This window comes from Electrophorus electricus, chromosome 22 (assembly GCF_041902795.1).
Source record: "Electrophorus electricus isolate QZ-2024a chromosome 22, ASM4190279v1, whole genome shotgun sequence".
Classification (NCBI taxonomy): Eukaryota; Metazoa; Chordata; class Actinopteri; order Gymnotiformes; family Gymnotidae; genus Electrophorus; species Electrophorus electricus.
Window position 1 is genome coordinate 1887917 of NC_137518.1, and position 21105 is coordinate 1909021.

At 42.1% G+C, this 21105-nt stretch overlaps 1 protein-coding gene across 3 annotated transcripts in view; it reads left to right on the forward strand.

Moving 5' to 3' along the window:
- Nucleotides 1-3740: 3740 nt before the first annotated feature.
- Nucleotides 3741-21105, forward strand: part of LOC113586127 (A-type voltage-gated potassium channel KCND3-like) — a 65128-nt gene continuing 47763 nt past the window's right edge. For all 3 annotated transcript variants that reach the window (XM_027024044.3, XM_027024061.3, XM_027024068.3), the window contains exons 1-2: nt 3741-4032; nt 4825-6001. In XM_027024044.3, the coding sequence (XP_026879845.3) occupies nt 4899-6001 (1103 nt within the window). In that variant the 5' untranslated portion in view covers nt 3741-4032; nt 4825-4898. The remainder of the gene's footprint in view (nt 4033-4824; nt 6002-21105) is intronic.

Consider the following 21105-nt stretch of genomic DNA (forward strand, 5'->3'; position numbering starts at 1 on the left):
CACCCCAAAGACTCCTGAGAGCTCTCCAGGCCTGTATGTGTGTGTGTGTGTGTGTGTGTGTGTGTGTGTGTGTGTGTGTGTGTGTGTGTGTGTGTGTGTGTGTGTGTGTATGTGTGTGTGTGTGTGTGTGTGTGTGTGTGTGTGTGTGTGTGTGTGTGTGAGTGATGAAAGTTATTCATGGGGGCCCTTGTGCATAGATTTTACATGTGTCTTAGTTCATAACACATGTTTTGTATCAGTCAGTGGCTAATGCAAAGGCTACATTTTCCATTCAAACTAAAGTCTCTGGTGTCAGATGAGCAATTGCTTACTTACTAGTAATGAACAAAAAGTAGCAGAATGCAGATTGAATAGAATCTAATTCACTGCAGATACCTTCAGTAACAAATCAAAGTGAAGCAATGAGCCTTGTTGAAATGATACCAGATGAACAGAGTGCATTGTCACCTAAATCCTTTTTCAATCACTTGAAAAGAGGTTTTTTTGTATGTGACAATTTCTGTGTGATTGATAATAACAATAAACAACAAATGAACTGAGAACATGGTCTGAAAACATCTGGCAATGTATCTGGCAAACATCTGGCGAAGTATTGCGAGTGGTAAAAAAATTAAAAACGTATTGGGTGATGCAGAGCCTCTCATTGCTGTGTGGAATATCCTGCAATAATAGACTGTGGAGATCCCCTACCTCAGAATGGCAAGAATGGTCTCTCTCAGTGAGAATACCCACTAAAGCTGAACACACCCAGTCGGCTGCACTGTGCTGTTGACTGGTTTGGCTTCAGCCTGCGCCGTCCATTGGTCAATGCCAGATGAGCTCTTTTTCAAGGACCCCGTTGCCCTGATCAGTAATCTATTGTTTGTGATGGATTGAATTTTTAGCCTGAATTCTCACGTGACAACCCACCTCTTTCACACTGGAGTGGCTGATGTATTCAATATGATACAGCAAATCAACTCTCCCAGAAAACGTGAGGTCAGTCAGATTTACTTGCCGATTTAGGTCACATCACCACTGAGTGAAAAGTTTTGACCTGAACACAAAACACAAAGCAAAATCAGTGCAGTAATCATATACTTTTGTTAGGGGACTGACATCATGTACCCAGGTTTCAGAACAGAGAGTTGAACAGTCTAGACTACAAAAGATGTCCAGTGCAAGATGTTAAGTGCGTGCTTAAATATCTAGTCTTTCATTAGAGATCTTAGCCATCATTCGGTGAGACATTGAGAACGATGCTGATGACTGAAAAATGAGAAAAGTACATTCAAGAAGGAATGTACGTTACTGAAGATACAGCAGTTGAAGTGGTTTAGGTAGTGGCCTTTAGGAAGTGGCCTTAGGTAGCTGCTTGTCCTCTGTGTGTTTCATATCGATGAGAAAGGGAATAAGAAAGAGAGAAAAAGACAGGGGGAGAGAGAGGAAGAGACGGTAAAAGGGAGGGAGGGGATGGAGAGAGTGGGAAAGAGAGAGGAGAAGAGGAAAGGACAGTTAGAGAGAGGGGGAGACAGACAAGACAGACGGGTCAGGGTTTCCAGGTGGACCTGGGGATACCAAGCTTTGGTGATGTCATGTTGTTAAGAGTGCCAGTAGGTAGTCATCAAGTCTTAGAACAGAGGTTTAACTACAGATATTCAGCACCAAAATGATCATTACCACAATTAGTATCCATAACAATAGACAAACACCTAATAAAAAGTATAATAGTTGATTATTAGGAAACTGCAGCGATTTGTGTAATGTGAAAGGTCAAACACATCTTGTAAACCTGCTGCGATCCAGAGAAACACTAAAGCCAGGGCTTTTGGGCTCTACCTTAGGTGAATAAAATCATGTAGAAACACTAAACTCCAGGCTTTGGTGCTGTACATCCTGTGAATAAAATCACAAGGACATAGCCATTGTCTTTTGTGCTTAACACGGACAGCATCAAAGCACATCAGAGTTGAACTTCTTCAGTACTTCTCTTACTGTTCTGCTCTCTAGTACTTCTCCACTTCTCTGTGTCGATAGCAGTGCACAAATAGTATGGGGATGTGACTTCACTGAAGCAGCAGGGAATCGTTTCCACCAGCAGTTGGTATCTAACTCATGCCATCGGTTTCCCTTGTGAAGGAAGGAATAATTTATGTTGTGTCACTGTAGCGTACAATTTTTGTCATGGTTCCTTTGACTTGTGCCCTGTTTATCTGTACTAGTCCTCTGATAGTAACCCTAACCCTTATCTAAGATGAGAGAGCCTTCACCAGTGTAAAATGGAAGAATTTGCACCCTCTGTGAAATGACTCATAGCTTCTCATTAATATCCCCACTGTGCAGTTAGACATGATCTCAGAAGCACATCACATGCATAGATAACATATATTTCTGTATCTAATTGCTCGTGTATAATTTACACCATTTTTCTAGCCAAGGGACATGGATCATATCTTTTACTGAGCTACTCAGTAAGGACCTCCCACACATACTGCCTGTATTGTCTTCTGAATGTCCCCCATATGCTCGGGTCTGCGAGGGGCAGACTAAGGTGTTTGCCTGGTGTAGGACTCTCCATGTACGAAGCACAGATTTACCACTGAACCCAACACTTAATAAAGACATTAATGCACAACCTCAGAAAGTAGGCCCTTTTTTAAGGGTCAATAATTCATGTCTAGGTGGCACAAATTTGAACAGTTTAAATAATGATGTGAGTGGTTTTAGCAACTTATACTCCTTCCGCTTGCTAGGGATTGTGGCTAAATGAAATGTTATTTCACACACACACACACACACACACACACACACACACACACACACACACACACGAGAGGAATGCATGTTTAATGTGGTGGAAAACTGAAAACCATGTAGATGTACTTAAGGATTTGGTGTCGAATGCTGAAATGCATTTGTGTGTAGAATGCTGGAGTTTAATTCTGTTGTTGAATACTGGTGCTGAATATTGAATACAGTCAGTTAAAAGATGTCTCTCCTCAACTGTTTTTAATCACTGGTGTTTTCAAAGAAGAACCTCAAGCTGATTTTAGTGAACCGTCCTTGGTAAACAAGAGTGCCACCGTTTGCAGTGACAAATGCTTCACTGTGTATTTAATGTGTGATGTTACCTCAACCTGGCAACACATCGTTGGTGTTGCGTGCACTAGGGGCACAAGCTTGGAACAACTGCACTGCAATGCAATGGCTCTAAACAAAGGAGTCTGTTTAAAATGTCATGGAATCAATTTTAAAAGTAAGCTATTTATACGTATACCTTTCAACGAGGACATTGATACAAGGTTTAAGTTCCTTTCGTCTGACAGTCGGTGTGACAAAAAATGAAAATGCTTTCAAAATTAATATATTTCATATTTTCATATGATAGAGACATTTTTAAAAAGTATTGTGGAGTATAGCTTCTGGAAATCTAATGCTCACGCCATCTACTCGCTCAGTGTAGCTGATACATCCATTCTCATATACTGCCATTACTTTTCCCCCGGCACAATTTCCTTGTGTTCTTTAATCCAGCAACGTTCATTTTCCTTCACCATACACCGATTAACAGGTAGTAGATCACACAAGAAACGTAAAAACACTAAGAAAAAAATGAACGTCGTGCGTAATGCAGTCGACGAAAAAAGTGTTTCACACTATGTACATGCATGCGTCCGTGCGTGTGTGTGTGTGTGTGAGAGAGAGAGAGAGAGAGAGAGAGAGAGAGAGAGAGAGAGAGAGAGAGAGAGAGAGAGACTATTCATGTTATCTTGTGTCTCCGAGTTTCAGAAAGCGCACGGCTGTCCGCCTGCATGGAGGTAAACGGACGGTGGTAACGATGTAGGCTCACACTGAGATGCTGCGCTTCCTGAGCTTCGACTTGGAAAAGTGCGTCCTGATAAAGCGTCGGCTTTTCCTTTTGCAGATGCATCGCTCAAATCAGGGTTACGGAGCTGCTTCATGTGTGCCCAAGGACATCATCTGTCAAGAAGAGTTGCTTTTAAAAGGCTCATCTCGTTTTCCCCTGACTGAAGCGTTCCTATTGTACTTTAGGTAAGTACGACAACTATAGCGCGTTTTGGTGTGCACACAACGTTTCGATCTATCCCGTTAATTGTAGCATATACGCATCAATCCTACCACTTGTAGTTTACTGGCGGTTTTTATTGGGCATCTAATGTGATCGCGTAATAATAATAAAAAAAGCTTACACTTTATTAAAAAGCCTTTCATTCCTGCGGACACTACTACAAAGCAGAATCCGATATTTGACATTAGTCGCAGGAATCTGAGATGTAGCTCTGTTTAGCTCCTGCAGCGGTCGTTCAGATTTTCCTTTGCCTAGTCGCAACAGATAACAGCTGGGCAGGAGCCTATGAACAGTGCATTTCCATTTTAATGCACATTGAACTAAGTCCCGCTCTGCGTCATGGCTCAACAGGTATCTACAGGTAGTCTACGCATCGACCGTATACTTTTCTGTGTGAAACTACAGATTTAACCATAAACACCGATCGCTTTCTGTGCACAATGTATTTTAGATTGATTGCTCAATGAAAGTCCGTGCAAAGAAAGTACAGCATAATTTGCTACTGTTCATGATGCACACGTCATTAGAAAGATACTACAGAGTATACTGGTGTCTGTAAATGCCACATATTTTATGTTATATATTGTATTATTGTATGGATTTCAATGATAAATTAGAATACATTTATGACAAGGTCACTGTATTCCCACTCTCATATGAAATCCAGTACACACTTGTTAGAAAGCAAACACAAACTGATCATTTTTCTATCTCTATAGCCACACATGCTATTTCTTTTTGTCCCCTTTTCAAAGCTAATGGCTGGTTTTAGAGACGGCTTCATCTAAAGGGTGCACCCCTGTCCCCAGGACCCTGCTTTGGAGACAGAATGGCAACTGGAGTAGCAGCATGGCTTCCTTTTGCGCGGGCAGCTGCCATCGGCTGGATGCCAGTGGCGAACTGTCCCATGCCAGTTGCCCCCAGGGATCACAGCAAAAAGAAGGATGAGCTGATCATTCTGAATGTCAGCGGGCGCCGTTTTCAAACCTGGAGGACCACCCTAGACCGCTACCCCGACACCCTGCTTGGCAGCATGGAGAAGGAGTTTTTTTACAACGAGGAGACGAAGGAGTACTTCTTTGACCGTGATCCGGACGCCTTCCGTAGCGTCCTGAACTTTTACCGCACAGGCAAGCTTCACTACCCACGCTACGAGTGCATCTCAGCCTACGATGAGGAGCTGGCCTTCTTCGGTATCATCCCGGAGATCATCGGAGACTGTTGCTATGAAGAGTACAAAGATCGCAAGCGGGAGAATGCCGAGCGCCTCATGGATGACCAGGAGGAGAACAAAGACAGCAAGCTGCCCAACATGAACTTCCGCGAGACCATGTGGCGCGCCTTCGAGAACCCACATACCAGCACCATGGCGCTGGTGTTCTACTACGTCACGGGCTTCTTCATCGCCGTGTCCGTCATCACCAACGTGGTGGAAACAGTGCCTTGCGGCTCCACACCCAACCAGAAGGACGTGCCATGCGGCGAGCGCTACACAGTGGCCTTCTTCTGCATGGACACGGCGTGTGTGATGATCTTCACCGTGGAGTACCTGCTCCGGCTGTTCGCCGCGCCCAGCCGCTACCGCTTCATGCGCTCGGTGATGAGCATCATTGACGTGGTGGCCATCCTGCCCTACTACATCGGCCTGGTCATGACGGACAACGAGGACGTGAGCGGCGCCTTCGTCACGCTGCGCGTCTTCCGCGTCTTCCGCATCTTCAAGTTCTCGCGCCACTCGCAGGGCCTGCGTATCCTGGGCTACACGTTGAAGAGCTGCGCCTCGGAGCTGGGCTTCCTCCTCTTCTCCCTGACCATGGCCATCATCATCTTCGCCACCGTCATGTTCTATGCTGAGAAAGGCTCCAGCTCAAGCAAGTTCACTAGCATTCCTGCCTCCTTCTGGTACACCATCGTTACAATGACCACGCTGGGGTAAGTACCGCTAGCAAATCCTCAACAAATTTACCTTCTGTTTACTAGTGGTGAATTTCAAACAATTAGGTTCTGCCTTTCCACCTATTTATGTGTGAAGATTTGATCAATTATTTAAAAACTAAATTTTTTAAATCATTTTTCCTGTTCTCCCAAGTAGTCTTTAGCTACTTCTTGATCTTCCCCCTATACTTTAACAACACCACCTCTCTGAGAAGTGAAGGCTTTCTCATTCAGTCCTCTGACATGTGTGAACCCACCGCGCTGTTTACGCCTGCACTGTCAGGTGACTGAATGCAGTTGCTGGAGAAGTTCCACTCTGCAGGGCTACGCAGATGCCGGCATGTCCCGAGAGAGGCTGATCCATCATTTTGGAGAGACGGGCCTTCCCCCAGACTGAAAGGGTGAATGGTTACACTGTCAGGAACCCCCCAGCCATGAGATCTTACAGTTAAGAGGCAGGTTTCAGCTCTGTGGGTTTCAGCTCTGTAGACTTATGCTCTGCACTGCAGAAGCTCTTTAGCCAAATGATTGCCCCTGGGGAATTAACACATGTTTAGCAGCCTGTTAATTGCTAATGTGCAATAAACAAAATGGTAAAAACATAACCTGGGATTTGGAACCCAATGATCATGCTCTCCAAAGATGAGATTATAATGAAGTATGTCAGGTTTTTCAGTAAATGCTTTCCCATTAACATCGCAAGAATGGTTTGGAATGCTTCATGAAGGCCAATAACACCTTACCCAGAATAAGGTACTAACCAAAATAGCTAAAACAAGGTTCACTTGCACACAGCAAAATATGGAATTAATGTGATCACTTTATCACACATTTTACAAAATGGTAAATGCATTTTATTGTTACGTGATGCAGAAGTGGAAAAGTGGACCACAGCCATAATGGCTCTGAGTAACCGAGTGTTGTACCAAAGACAGACGCCGTGACTTCACAAAGGCCCAGTGGGTATAAGTAGCTGTCAGGGTGAGTAATAGCATGTGCTGCTACATCTGCTAACATTTATAAACCTTCCTGATATGTGCCGTTTACTGGGCTGGGAAGAGGCCGAATAAGGCCATGAGTGTTGCAGGGTGGGTAGTTTTGCCTCAGCTGTTTGTGGAAGCCTGATTAGGAGGGAACCACGCTGAAGAGCCATATAAGAGAGTTTCTGTGAGGTTGCATAAAATTTATGGGACGCTCATGAGTCAGGTGAATTCATTCGGACAAAGCCCTCCGAGTTGAATCTGACCATGGACGGGCTCTGAAGCAACACTTTGTCGAGAAGTTATCTGATAACTGTAAGAGTTTTTCAATTTAAGTAAAGTAAATACTTTAAAAGACGAGGACTTATTAAAAAGGTGAATTTAATCCTCTATCTAGTTTGCTGTTTTCAATGGTGTGTTAATTCTGTCATGGCTTTTCGATTAGATTCTGGTAATGGATAACCTCAAGAATCACAATGTTTTTAATAGGATTAAGGATTTAAGTTTAAGGTGAGATATTTCTTCCTGATTGATTGCAGCAATGCATTAGGAAATCAGCACATTGAACTGACTGAAAAATGATTTCAGGCAAATTCAGTTTCTTAAATGTTTTGTGAAACACAATATTGGCATCATTGCAAAAGGTCTACTATTCTGTAGTGTCTCCAGAGCTAATGACCTGCAATAGGCAGCTTTTCCTTGGAGTGCATGCTTAACCCAAATGTAAATTCTGTTTACATGAGGCATGGAGGTTTAATTTCATTGTCACTTATGAATTCACAGTTTAGTCATTTAATTTATTATTCCACTGGGGCTTAAGATAATGGGCTTTGCTTGAGCAGATATGAAAAAGCGACTTGCCACAAAGATAAGTTGGAACATTTTAAGATGTTTTGCACTTGAAAATGGTAAAAAAAAAAGAGTAAAGCAGTACTACTGAATCTTGTCAGAATCCGATGACCAGGAATGTGACGTCAGGTAGCTCCAAATCATTCAACAGCAGTACAGAGAGTAATTATCATCTCAAACAGGCTTAAGCAAAATTTTGCACAAATTAAATAATTTAAAGCTGTGTTGTTTTTGAAAACAACATCAGGGTAACAGCCAAAGTGGCATATGAATGGTCAGTGAACTAGATGACTCATAATTAGCTTATTCGTTAAAGTGGAGTTGACTTCTTTTTTTAAGGCTAAAAGGGACCATGTACAGCTCTGAGAAGTTTCTTCTGTCAGGTGTGACACTAATGTTAAATGTTGGAACATCAAGTACTCTACGATGTGAAGTGTGAGCTTCTGTTAGTCTCTGGATAGAAACGAGCACAAAACAGACCCCAAATGAATTACTGTAAACCGACAGGAGGCCATTAAAATTTTACAAAGTTTTTCAAAAGCATCTTTCACCTTGACCATTAGCGGGAGCTTCTTATAGCTGTGTTACCGTAGCCAGATTTCACACTGGTGGCTTTGTTTTGCCATTTCTGAAATAATTAATACCCACAGTGGCAGGTTGGTAAGGGGTGTTGGAGAGGAACTGCCATATTTTAAATTACTTTATTTAACCACCAGTTCTGTTCTGACTTTTCGACTGAGGTCAGTCCAGTAGAAAGAGCACAAGAGAAGGGAAGGTGGACCATGCGGCATACTTACTGGATGTGTCTGATTGATGGATTGATGGATAAAACAGCTTTAAGACCCAAGGCAGAGTGGAAAACAGCATAGGAGCCCGGCGTACCGGTGCGCTACACCCACAGCCATCCACACCACTGTGCACATACAGCACCTGCTCATTAAACACTCGGGCTCTTCAGCATCCAAATGCCAAAACTATTTTTCTGTGCGGCGAAGGTTCCAGTGACATTGCAGCCTGTGCCACCACTCACGGACCACTGAAAGGCATGTGACCTCATTACCTTGGCGCAGTGGGTCGTACGATTGAAGGAAACAGAGGCAGCCACTCTGAGACCATCTGTCCTGCCGTGGGTCCCAACATAGCCTATCGACCCAGTGTCTTCTCACCCCTGCGAGCAGGCATGACTTCTGCGTGTGCCGGGATCCGTCAAGGGGTGCAGCTCTGCATGTGCTTTAATCGGGAAACTGGTAGCTTAGCAAACACAAGCACCCAAGGGATCCATTAGATGCAGACGGGAGTGTTCCCAAGGTTTGATTAGACTAATATATCTCATTTGTCCCATCCGCTGCCACTCAGAGTAAGACTGCCTTATTAAAATTCATCAGCTACTCAACCTTAATGGAATAGTGTATGGTATTTTCTTTTTTTTTTTTTGGTACCTGGAGTGAATTTATATTCTTTTGTGTGTTTGAAAATTTTACATGCATTTAATTTTATGGATTCTAACATATTTTAACATATTCTACATATGGATTCTAACATATTCTACATATATTCCTGAAACTATACTGGTTAGGATTTTGCTTGGCGTGCAGAGGTAAAGTCAGTCAGAACCACTTGACTGAAGGTAGAAACAGCCTTATTTGCATATGGATAACAATAGTTTCCAAAATGGAATTGATTTGCACCAATAGCGGTGATTTGCATGTCAGCATCACAGGCATGATCCTGCACTGCTGCCTCTTTGATTTCACTGACTAGTGGCTGCAGGTAAACATTTGAGTGGGAAAGATGTGCGCTGATACATGCCATCTGTGTTTAAGAAGTGTCCTAAAGAATACACACACACACACACACACACTTGAGTGGTGCCACCAGGGGTGTGCTTTTATTTCCTCTAGAGATCACATGGAAGCCATCTGCTGAGCGTATAACAGCAGAACACGATTCATATAATTATGATTTTATTTTTTATTCATCTCACTGGAGCAGTACTTGTTATTCTAGACATAAGTAGACCCTCCATTTCCAAGGTCCTCTCAAACAGGGTCACGGTTTTCAGTGCTTATCGCACAGAACACCTTCTTTGAAACTCTCAGATCTGATGTTGTATGTTCATGGGGTGTTACTTCAGTTTACTTCATATACAGAGATGAACTCATATGCAGAGGCGAACCTTTTCATCCATTTAGATCCATTTCTGCAATTGCGCTCATGAGCGTTTACATGTTGTTTAGCTTTGTTACGTTTATTATTACTGCACGAGTGGATTGGGACGCGAGTGATTGTTTTCTGGACAGAAAGGCTTCAGATAGGAGGTGAAGTATACAGTAAATGAAGTAAAGGGAGGAAACAGAGCACAGGAAGATGCAGCAGAGCCCCTTATACTTCTGTACTGCCATGAGCATGTGCTGATTAATGGTGGCTGTTCCTCAAATGTGCATGTTTTAAATATACTGGGGAATATTTAGGGTTTATTGTCTTTTTTTGATCCTCAGCATGAATGTAACTGTATGTGAGTAGACCTTTTTCCCCCATCTGTATTTATATGCTGATGTCTTAAAGTATCAGGGTGAGATTTCAGGTTATCAAACAAAACAAGTAATTTGTCTGACTGAAGTGGTGTGAGATTTCCTCAGATGACTGCATAACCTATGCGATCCTCTGTTTGCATGAGATCCGTAATTGCAAGGTTGTGGTTAATGATGCTTAATAAATGACGAGCTGTTTCCCTAAATGTCACATAAGTGCCACAGATTCATCTTACGCCGAGTATTCAGTGCAAAGGTCTGAATTTGCCTTCCACAAATGGACGTTTGTAACAGATAACCCTGCAGCTTCTCTATGCGACAGTCCCATAACAGGGGTTATGCCGAAGGTTACGGAATGCCATGCGGTTTGTCTGACGGGTTGTTACCTAATGCAGGCATCATTCTAGTAAGAACAATAATTTTGCAATTTTTGTCATTTAATCTGACCTTGACCACAGCAAGCAAGTCTGCAGCCATGCGACTGTACATGGCAGCTATAAATAGAGCCGAAGGCAGTTAAATCACACAAGCCAAGGAGACAGCGGTGTGGGGATAGGTGCGTCTCGAGGGGCGTAATGGATTCTGTGTTCTTTAGTGACTAGTTGTCTTATCTGTCAGCAGGAGAAAGCCTCTCTCTTCCTGCCGGGTGGTGTTTCAGCCTTTGTGTCCAGTGCTGTGAAGATGCTGCTTTGTTCGGTGGCTGTCAGCAGTTCAGCGGTTCACAATGGCCCAGGTGTGTAAATCAGCTCATGTGTCCGGTCTTTAAATGGCACCCTTACCCCGCTTCTATCTACGTTTGTTCTCGGAGAGAGATGGTCCTTTTCTCAAGTCTGCTGTCTCAGCCCCTGCCTGAGGTCGCACCGCAGAATTAAATTCAGATAAGATCCACTAGCTAACAAATGGAAGACAGGCTCGTGTTACTTGAGGCCTAGGGTGTGCAATTGGGATTTTTGTGTGGTTCTCTCCTGATTAGGCCTTGATGTGCAGAGAAACATAAATAATGAGATCCAGGATTCGTCCTTTGGCCTCTACAGGCAAAATAAAATGATTTCATTTTGCTTCAAGAGAGAATCATAAGGTGTGTGGATGCGGGGACGGAATTTGCTAAACTCACTGAGCATCGTCAGGCTTCTAATGATCACGCACAGACCACTGACTGCTTGTTAGCTTTCCTCATTCATCTGACTATAAAGCTCATTCTTTTCCTGACATTCTCCGAACGCTCTCCCAGCTCTGGGAGAGCACTCGCACGGAAGAGACAATGGCAAGAAGTGGCACGTTAGCAAGGAATGCCATTTCTCCATAGGAACAAATGAGTGCAATTACCAATTTGGGGATGAAAAGACTCTGAAGACCCACAGCCTTTTATCTTCCGGCCTCTACTCGCGACGCTGTTCGCAATGCTCGGAAGACGACGTGAAAAATGCGTGCGTCTCCAGGTTAGAGGACAGACGTGGGGCTGGGAGAAAGCCCGTAAGATGCGAGTGCCCTTGAGCAGAAGAAGAGAAGGTCTGGCCATGTCTGTTATTATACCAATAGACTCATCCGTGAGAGACCCTCAGTACCATCAGTAGCACAGTGGGCACTTTTCAAATACATTTAGGGCTTGCTCGATATATTGTTTTTCATAGTTATTGCAGTACCGGCCTTTGCGATACTAATATTTTTACATTTTAATGATACTAAATTAAACTCTCGGACGATTTTTTTTATTGGGTGCTTTGACCATCCTGACCAGTCCCAGAGGTTTCAGAGGAGAGAGAGTGTAAGTGTTTTGAATAAACCCGAGACACTCATATACAAAAACCTTTAATATTCCCTGGCTGTTTAGTTATAAAAACGTACCTAAGCACTTCAGCCATTACTGCTTTCATCAGTGCAAGTCAAAACCATGTCTGTGGGCAGAGCCTGCAAAGATTTGCTTGGGCTTCAGAGCAAATAAGCATAAATGTGGAGATATGATAACAATTATACCAATTACTTTACTGATATATCAGGTTATACGTATAACATACAGTCATTTATTAATTGCAATACCTCATATGTGGTGTATAGACTTGAGTGTTCATGTGGATTCTTAGGGAGAATAAAGCATTATGTGGCTAGTTGCAATACATTAAAAATATGTGATTTAGATCACACAGTGAACTCAATAAGGGGTGGTGACAGATTTAAAATGCTTTTACAGAGAGAATCTTTTTGGATTTATATGTTGAAAGCCATGTAATACCAAGGTTAACAGTGTGAACTCCATTGCTCTCCATTTCTGTGATATGTGGGCGCTTTGTGTGTATCTTATAATTGAATATCCAGTTGTCTCTCTTTTGTCTGATGCATTGTGGCTCAGTCTGGAAAGGAACAGTGTTGTTTTCCTCACAAGGAAAACAATTCGGTTATTCCTTCAGTTGTGAGTTTACTTTTATTATGTGACTAATTATACGACTTTCTTCCTCTTAAAGGAACTGCTGACGGTGGTTTTGACTTGCCCTGATGGAGGCATACTGGCATGTTTTTATAACCAATATTTAAGTGATATTAAAGGCTATAATATATTTATCTCTTGAGTGCCACAGATTTATTCAAAATACATATTCAAGTATTTGAAACTGAACTGAAGAGCACCAGAGATATATATTTTATACTCTATTAGTACTCTAAACAGTTTTTTTTTTTAAAATGAGATTTACAGGGTTCATATGGAAAAAAACAAACTGTAAATGACATTTGTCAAAATATTGCGGGACAGTTATTCATTTAACATCATGTTCACTAATGTGTTTTTAACACATTGCAGCGCATACTGCTTTTACAATATGTAGCTTTTTTATTATGATATAGTATTTTGTCTGCATCACACAGCTCCATTCATAGTTGACTATAAAGGGCAACATATCAGAAATTTATGGCATGGATTCACACATTTTTTCTTCTCCTGGGATAATTTAGTGGTTTTGCTTTCATTTAATAAATGGTTTTCAACAAAGTTGTATATGGTGTGTGGCACTTCCGTTTGTATTTTTTGGGGGTTTTTTTTGCACGTGTTTCACACTTGGCTTGTTGGAAGACAAAATGTTTCACTGCCAGGTGCACTATGTTCTAATCTCAGCGTGATTCACTCGTGCTACTTGCCTCCTCCCCTTGGCACTGTGCGTCTAGGATCCGGAGATTAGGGGCATGGAGTCTAAGGGTACCTCTCAAGACCGAGACGTGTGTTCTTGGGAAGAATGTTCTTGACATGTTGCCTTCCAAGAACAGTGTCAGTGCTTGCTGTGTAATTGCTATTTGCGCAATAGATCAGGCCCACCTGATTTCACCACAAGCCAAAGGAGTTTCAGAAACTATATAAATGGAATCTAAAAATGTTTGCTTGTTTTTATGCTCATTTTCAGTGTTCATAATTTTATTTTTGTGCTCTACTAGAATAAATATACATGTTTCAGTGATCCAAAAAAAACCCACATTATTTTTCTCATACTGTACATCTTTTTTCACCCTCTGTCTGAAAGTCTCGGTTAGCACACCCTTGTCTTTAACCCCTCCCCACATCAATGAGCCAGTCACCCACTCTGGTTTGACTGGTCGAGCGCCAGTTCTGCCTCTATACATTCCGTCTCATCTTGCAGTCTGCAGACGGACCCTTCTCTCCTGAGCAGCTGTAGAAACAGGTGGGTTTTAGAAACAACAAAAAAGATACCATATTTCCACACAATTTTGCATAAAGGTGGTACTGCAGCTAATTAGCAATACCATCATAACACAATAAGATTAGTTGTCAAGTTAGGTTCATTAGCTGAGAAGCCTACAGCACTGAGTTGACTTGGCAACTCCACACTTGAGCACTCATTGCAACTACCTTATTTGCTTTAAGCATCACAAAATCCACAAATAATAAGTAAGAAAAAATGGAGAGAGAGAGCGAGCGAGAGAGAGCAAAAGAGAGAGAGAGCGAGAGAGAAAGTGACAGAGAGAGAGAGAGAGCGAGAGAGAGAGAGGGAGAGCGAGCGAGAGAGAGAGGGAGAGAGAGAGAGAGAGAGAGAGAGAGAGAGAGAGAGAGAGAGAGAGAGAGAGAGAGGGAGAGAGAGAGTGAGAGTTATTTGCTGGCATGTATATTAGCATTCACTTTGAATTCCATTTACATATTTACCTGTACACAACGACAGTAAAGGAAAGAGAAAAACAGAAAAGCATAATACTTCCCCTTTAAATGGACTCTGGTGATTCCTTATCAGTCTGGTTGCTATTTTACCATTACAGCTAAACGCCCAATTACCTTTGATCTTTATGATGAAAACATTCAAATTGATGTGCTGAGATCAAAAGCGCCAGTAAACTTTTAAAGTGCATGTAGTGCAATGTTTTTTTTTTTTTTTTTAAATGTTGACACTGCAGTATTTTAAGAATGGCCTAGAACAACCCAGAACAGTTAGTTAGCTAACAGCTGTTCATACAACATTAGCTTATTTACATTTACGGCATTTGGCAGATGCTCTTATCCAGAGCGACATACAAAAGTGCTTTGTCATTTACTCATAGAATGCACCCTAGCCAGTAAAGTAGGTTAAGAGTCCAAGATATTTTTGAATTAGAATGCTTTTGAAATACAGGGATCTATGCTGATGCCTAGAAGTGCAAAGCACTTGTTAACACTTGCAAAACACTTGTTAAGTGCTGTAACAGATAACAATCAGTGCAATAAACAAAAAATACTAGAGTTAGTCAACTTCAGTGTAATAAACAATACCCTACAATAAGTACTAAAGTTTCAGTTAGTCAACATAGGAGCAGGATCAGTGGTCATTTAAATAGACCACACATAGATTGGTCTTCAGTCTGTGTTTGAACACTGCAATGGACTCTGCTGTCCTGATAGCCAGCGGAAGTTCATTCCACCATCTAGGAGCCAGGACAGAGAATATTCTTGATGCTTGTCTTCCATTAGACTTGAAGCATGGTATTTCAAGCCAAGCCGTACTTGAGGCTGGAAGTACTCAAAGTACGGATAAGGCTTTTGATCATTGACATCATGTATGGAGGGCCTGGTCCATTTTTGGCTTTGTAGGTGAACATCAAGATTTAAATCTGATGGGTGCAGCTACTGGAAGCCAATGAAGGGAGCGCAGCGGCGGCATGACGTGTGAACGTACGAAGATTGAAGACCAGTTGTGCTGCTGCATTCTGGACAAATTGTAGAGGTCTGATTGGCTCTTAGAGGAAGACCAGCAAGTAGCGAGTTGCAGCAGTCTACCTGTGAGATGAGCTCATGCTAATCTGATTTTAGAACAATTTGCTCTTCAGTATTTTAGCACATTATACTCTTAAGCACATTTCATGTTAAAAATAAACTTTTTACAGAATAAATGAAGAATAATCGACCCTTCGGTCAGTTATGCTATTAATCATTATACTTACACTTAAATACCCCTTTGTCGTCATCCACCATTTTGTATTGTTTGGTTTGGCTTCAGAAACATCATGTGTCCTGAGACATTGGCACCATGAGACTGAATTGTGTGCAGTGTTCACACACTTCAGATTTTTACCTGTCATAACATATAATCCAGGAACCTTTTGATTACTAACTGAATACTAAGGTTTCGTCCACACTAACCATCACAGAAGTCTTATTTTGGCATGCTATTTAGTACAAAAATATGTGATCTCAGACAAAATACAACTTGGGCAGTGAAAAATGTCTGGCAGGAACACAAGGATGCAACAACACAAGAAAACATACCGAGAATCAACGTAGGGCTGGCCAGTATAATGTCCTAGGCTATTCACACAAGCAGAACAAATTTTCTAAGGACAATTCTAAACCTTGTCTATACATCTTTGTTATGCAGTGAGACAGGATGGGTTGTGATGACACTGATGTGGTGAATTTACTTGGTTCTAAAGTGCTTTGCATGATACATCAACTGCACTTTACTTTTATCTCTTGTGGACGAATATTACACAAAATTATGATAACATTCAGATGCTAATATGTTCACATTTCTCATTTCTTTTACATTTGTTCAATGTGCAATTAAGGAGTCTTTTAAAAAATTAGTTATGGCAAATTTGAAAACGTTGTATAATTTAATGGAACACACAAATTTAGCTTGCAGGCCTGTTTATACCAAGTCATTACATGAGACTAGTAGGTATGTGTATGGCATTCTGATATGTTTTTAACCACAGGCATTACACTTGGTAGTCAAAAGAATCTCTGGTTATAAGTAAGGCTAATTAATATAGCAGCAAACCTGATCGTAGCTCTAGGAAATGCTGCTATGGTCTAATAAGCATTTATGTTTTTGTCTAGGTGTGTCCTACATTATTAACTTCCTCGAGGTCATGGATCACATGTGTTGTGCCATATTGTATTGGTGAATGTTGCTTGATGAGATGGATGCATTAATACTACCGTCACATCTGCATCTCAGAACACCTGAAGAGGTTTGAAGGAATCTGTTTTAAATGTGCCTTGTGTGCATTTACACCTGTATTTTTTATGCGCTTAATCTCTATTTGGATATAATCATGATACTCAAAACCCATGAGATGAACAGGTGTAAATGGGCTCATCAGGATCCTCCTGATCTCTTTTGTTTTGTTTCATCCCAGAATACTGCTATACAACAGTAAAGGTGCCGTTCATATTAATCAACATAACACCATCCATTTTTACATCTGTTCATCCAAAGATGGCATCATTTCCACAAGAGATGGATTTATTTCTTTAATGCGTATAGCATTATTGGGCAATGTCACGGAACGCTTGCCTCCGGCGAGTCACGGGGTTTGGCCCGCCACGTGGTGGGACGATATTTGCTTGTGGCCACACCTGCACCTCGTCTTGTCTGTGTATATAAACCCTTGTTACTGTGTGCAGCGTGTTAATGTTAAGGTTCGTCTCGTTATTGTTAAAAGTGTTCATGTTCATCTTCATCGTTCGTGTTATTTGTGAGTGCAGGTATGTCGTATGTAATAAATCTTCGTCCATGTCGAAAGAGCCTGTGGGTCGTGCTCCACGCCCCTCAGCACTCGGGCCACCATGTAACAGGCAATATTTGACAAAATTTGATTTTTTGGTTTTTAATCAGTTAAAAGGGCTAAAGATAAAGATAAAGGTATTATTAGCCTTTTGCCCGTTGTAGAGGAGGGAGGCATAATAATCATGCATATTATTATTAGCCTGGGGGGGGGAGGCTGGATATGGAGTGATATTATCATGAGGAATTATTGTGGTAATTAAATTCATATATTGCCCAGCTTTAATGGAGTCCAGCAAGTTGCACATCATCTTTACAAGCTAAAACAGATGTGTTTTTGCTTTTATAAGACGGTGGTGTTGTAAAACCATGGGGTCATAAAAATATGTTTGCCCACCCTGTAGAATTGTGCAGGAGTCATAAACCCTAATGTTACTCAGTGTGATATACCTGTTGATTTACAGACATTTTGACAGGCAAAGGTTATCAGTTTCTTTTATCACTAAACACTGTTTTGTGATAAACATTGTTTTCGAACAGATGAAGAAACGATCGTATTGACCAAGAGTGTGCTGCATGAGAACATAAATCACGAAGGGCCTACCTTAACATCATGATATCAAGGCCGTGGGGCACTGGTCGAGCTCGCGCATGGAGAGCAAGACTAATGAATGGCTACTCTCACAGGATTTCTTACTGTCTTTGAAAGAGTATTGATATGCAGGTCTCATTTACCGTGGTGTGAAAGCTGCGATTACTCATGCAGACCAGTTACCACTCAAGGATACCTGAATCAATGTATTTTGGTGTCAAGATCCTCTCTAAGTACAATCAGTTGAGCTACAATCATGTGTTGTTGCATATCGCATCACTATTTACAATCACACAGATGGGTAAAAAAAATTATGAGTATTCCAGGATTTGCATTTGAAGTGGATTTTTTTAAATGAAGTTTGCGGCTCTGAAGGTTATAACAAAAGCCAGAGAAAAGTAAAGCCACCATCATCTTCACATGCTACGTTATTTATTACGTGGACACAGACACATTTAGATAACTGACTTTTATCACAGGGATCCCTTTTAAGGTAACTGAAATAACAGCACTGAGTTAATTAAGGCACTCGATCAATCGGATAGTGATAGGAAGTTTGGTAAGTTTCCATCCCTGCGGCGTGTGAGCAGACGTGTCGATGTGAGCTCATCAGGGGCTGGCAGAGCCCTACCCCGTGATCACCTGCTGAAGGAGCATATGTTCAGGTGATGAGGTCATCCAACTCCAATCTGCCCGTTTCCATGAGAACAAACGAGGCCGTGTCGCACTGTCTGTCTCTGGCAGAGCACCCGTTAGCCCTCTAGAGGACAGGTCCAGCCTGATGTGGGGACAGGATATGTGGACAGGACAGAAGTAGGAACATTACAGAACACTTTTAGTCACATGACAAATTTCACATTGCATTTCTATTACTATATTTGTTAAGTATATTTTGTAAAAAATAACGTTTAATTGAAATTTAAAAAGGTCTGTGTGTGTGTTTCTTAATGCATATACTTAATGCTTGTATTGTTACAGACAAGCCACTTCTGAAAAAATTACATATTTCATTTTCAGCCAGTACCAAATTCCTCAAACAAATGTGTTGTGGCTTACTGAATGATAATTACTTCTCTCAGGAATTTGCTGATGGCATTAGTGCACTTGAAGGGAGCTAGTCTTCACATAAATCATGCAATTCATCCACTCATTTCCCACCCACCTGCTCATTTGCTCACTGATCTATGTTTTGCTACCCATCGCCGGAACGGTTCCTCTGTGCTTGATGTATGTTACAGCCCAAATTCCATTCAACGGTGCTCCATGCTTGATATTTCCCTGTTTTCTGTGTGCTTTACACCACATAGGAATTTCCTGCAGAAAGGAACTTTTCTGTTGGGTTGTTCACAACAGTGTGGTTGTGGGTTAATGAGCGGTTGATCAGATTATCAGATCTGGGCTCAGTACCCAGTGTTCTGCTCTTTTCTTATCTTGCCTCTCAAAGGTTTCTGTGATTTGAAGTTCGATAGTTTTACCCCATCTCAGATTCTCAGACATGTATTGAAACACTCTTATGCTGGAACACTGCGTATGTCCTCATATTTCCCCATATATCTGATATCAAACCTCAGATCAGCCCAGCAGACTTATGAAACTCGACAAAGTGGATAAACACACTCACATCGTACCTCAGAGCAGCTCAGCACGATCATATCACTCATCAGAGCAGCCCAATGCGGTCATATCACTCCTTAGAGCAGTTCAGCAGACTCTTATAACTCCTTAAATCAGATAAAGACACAAATATCATTCCTCAGTGTCTCTACCTCAACACGCTGGTATCACTAATCAGAGTAGCCACTTCAGCACCCTGCCAGCCATAACCTCTGCCTTTTCAGTTCGAAGCTGAAAGTTTGAGATTCATGCTCTCTGCCTTCAAGAGCCTCCAGCTTCTTCTGCAACCATGCGAATGTGCAGACACCATGAATAGGCGGAGGAAACAAGACAGATGGGCCGGCTACGCAGCCACACCTCCGCCTGTTGCAGCGGGGCTGTTAAATCAGGCTCGGGTGGCTGATATGATGGCATGTCGGCGGTGTGGTCCTCACCGTGCCCAGGCGTCCGGCCACTGGGACGGTAGCTGTGAGATCAATGAAGCAGCGGCCGCCCTCTGGATCTCCTCCCTGGAGGCCTGGATATTTCAGGCTTATCAGCTGTGTGATTTAGGTCTGGTGTTGGGGGGGGCTCATCTTTCTGGCTTTACCCCCGATCAGGGGGTCTAACCCCACAGCTATCCAGAGTCTTTGTTATGAGTTCCACAAAGTATTTGCCCAATTACAGAGAATATGAAAGTGTTCCCTCCACACGGTGAAGTATGGCACTGCCTTATAATTAGAGCAATTTTCCCAGCTGTAAAGCCCTGAACGTATTCCTTAGCAGAGTGTAACGCCAGAGAAATGTTATGTATGTAGGTCATGTTCTCGTCTGCCTTAATCAGTAACTATATTTAATCTGTTTCAGTGTGGCGTTTGGCACTCACTCTCTCCTGTGCGCTAATCTATAATTCTGAGATGTAAAAGATGGAAGAAGACATTTCAGTCATGTGAATGTAGGCCTGGCCTGTTACCAGGGGTCAAGTAATTACATTATGAAAAGCATCCAAAGATGGAAGTGCCCTTATTTGAATGTGAGATCTATTTGGGGAGGGTGGACGAGCACATGCTTTGTCTTCCGCCAAGAGACAGTTGGACAGGCGGTGTTTCAGTTTCTTCACTAAGATCAAAGAATATCAACTTCTCCCATTGCTCAGTGAAAGAGAAAAAATATCGAGGGCACTTACATGGCTCTTTCGCCAGTAGCCGGTGTGAGTGGTGGCTCTCAGGACAGCCTGGCATGTTACGTTTCCCTGACACCTCGCATCTCCGCTGGGTCACTGGCAGAGAAACCAACATGCGAATGAAGTTAATGGCTGCTACTCTTAGGGACAGCCGATGTAAGGTGGGACCACGGGGAAGTGGGAACCGTTGACCAGGAAGAGAGCCCAAACAACCTGCAGGTGCCAGTAGAGAGCGCACAGCGACGTTATCGTCCACACCTCAATGTCTTTCTAAAAAAGACATTTTGTGTCCAAAAGTAGTTTTAATTTACTTTTTCCATTGTGTTGTGCCTTCTTATTTTTTTTAATGCAGGATGTTTGCTCATCAAAGGGAAGACTGGGTTAGAAAGTGTTCAC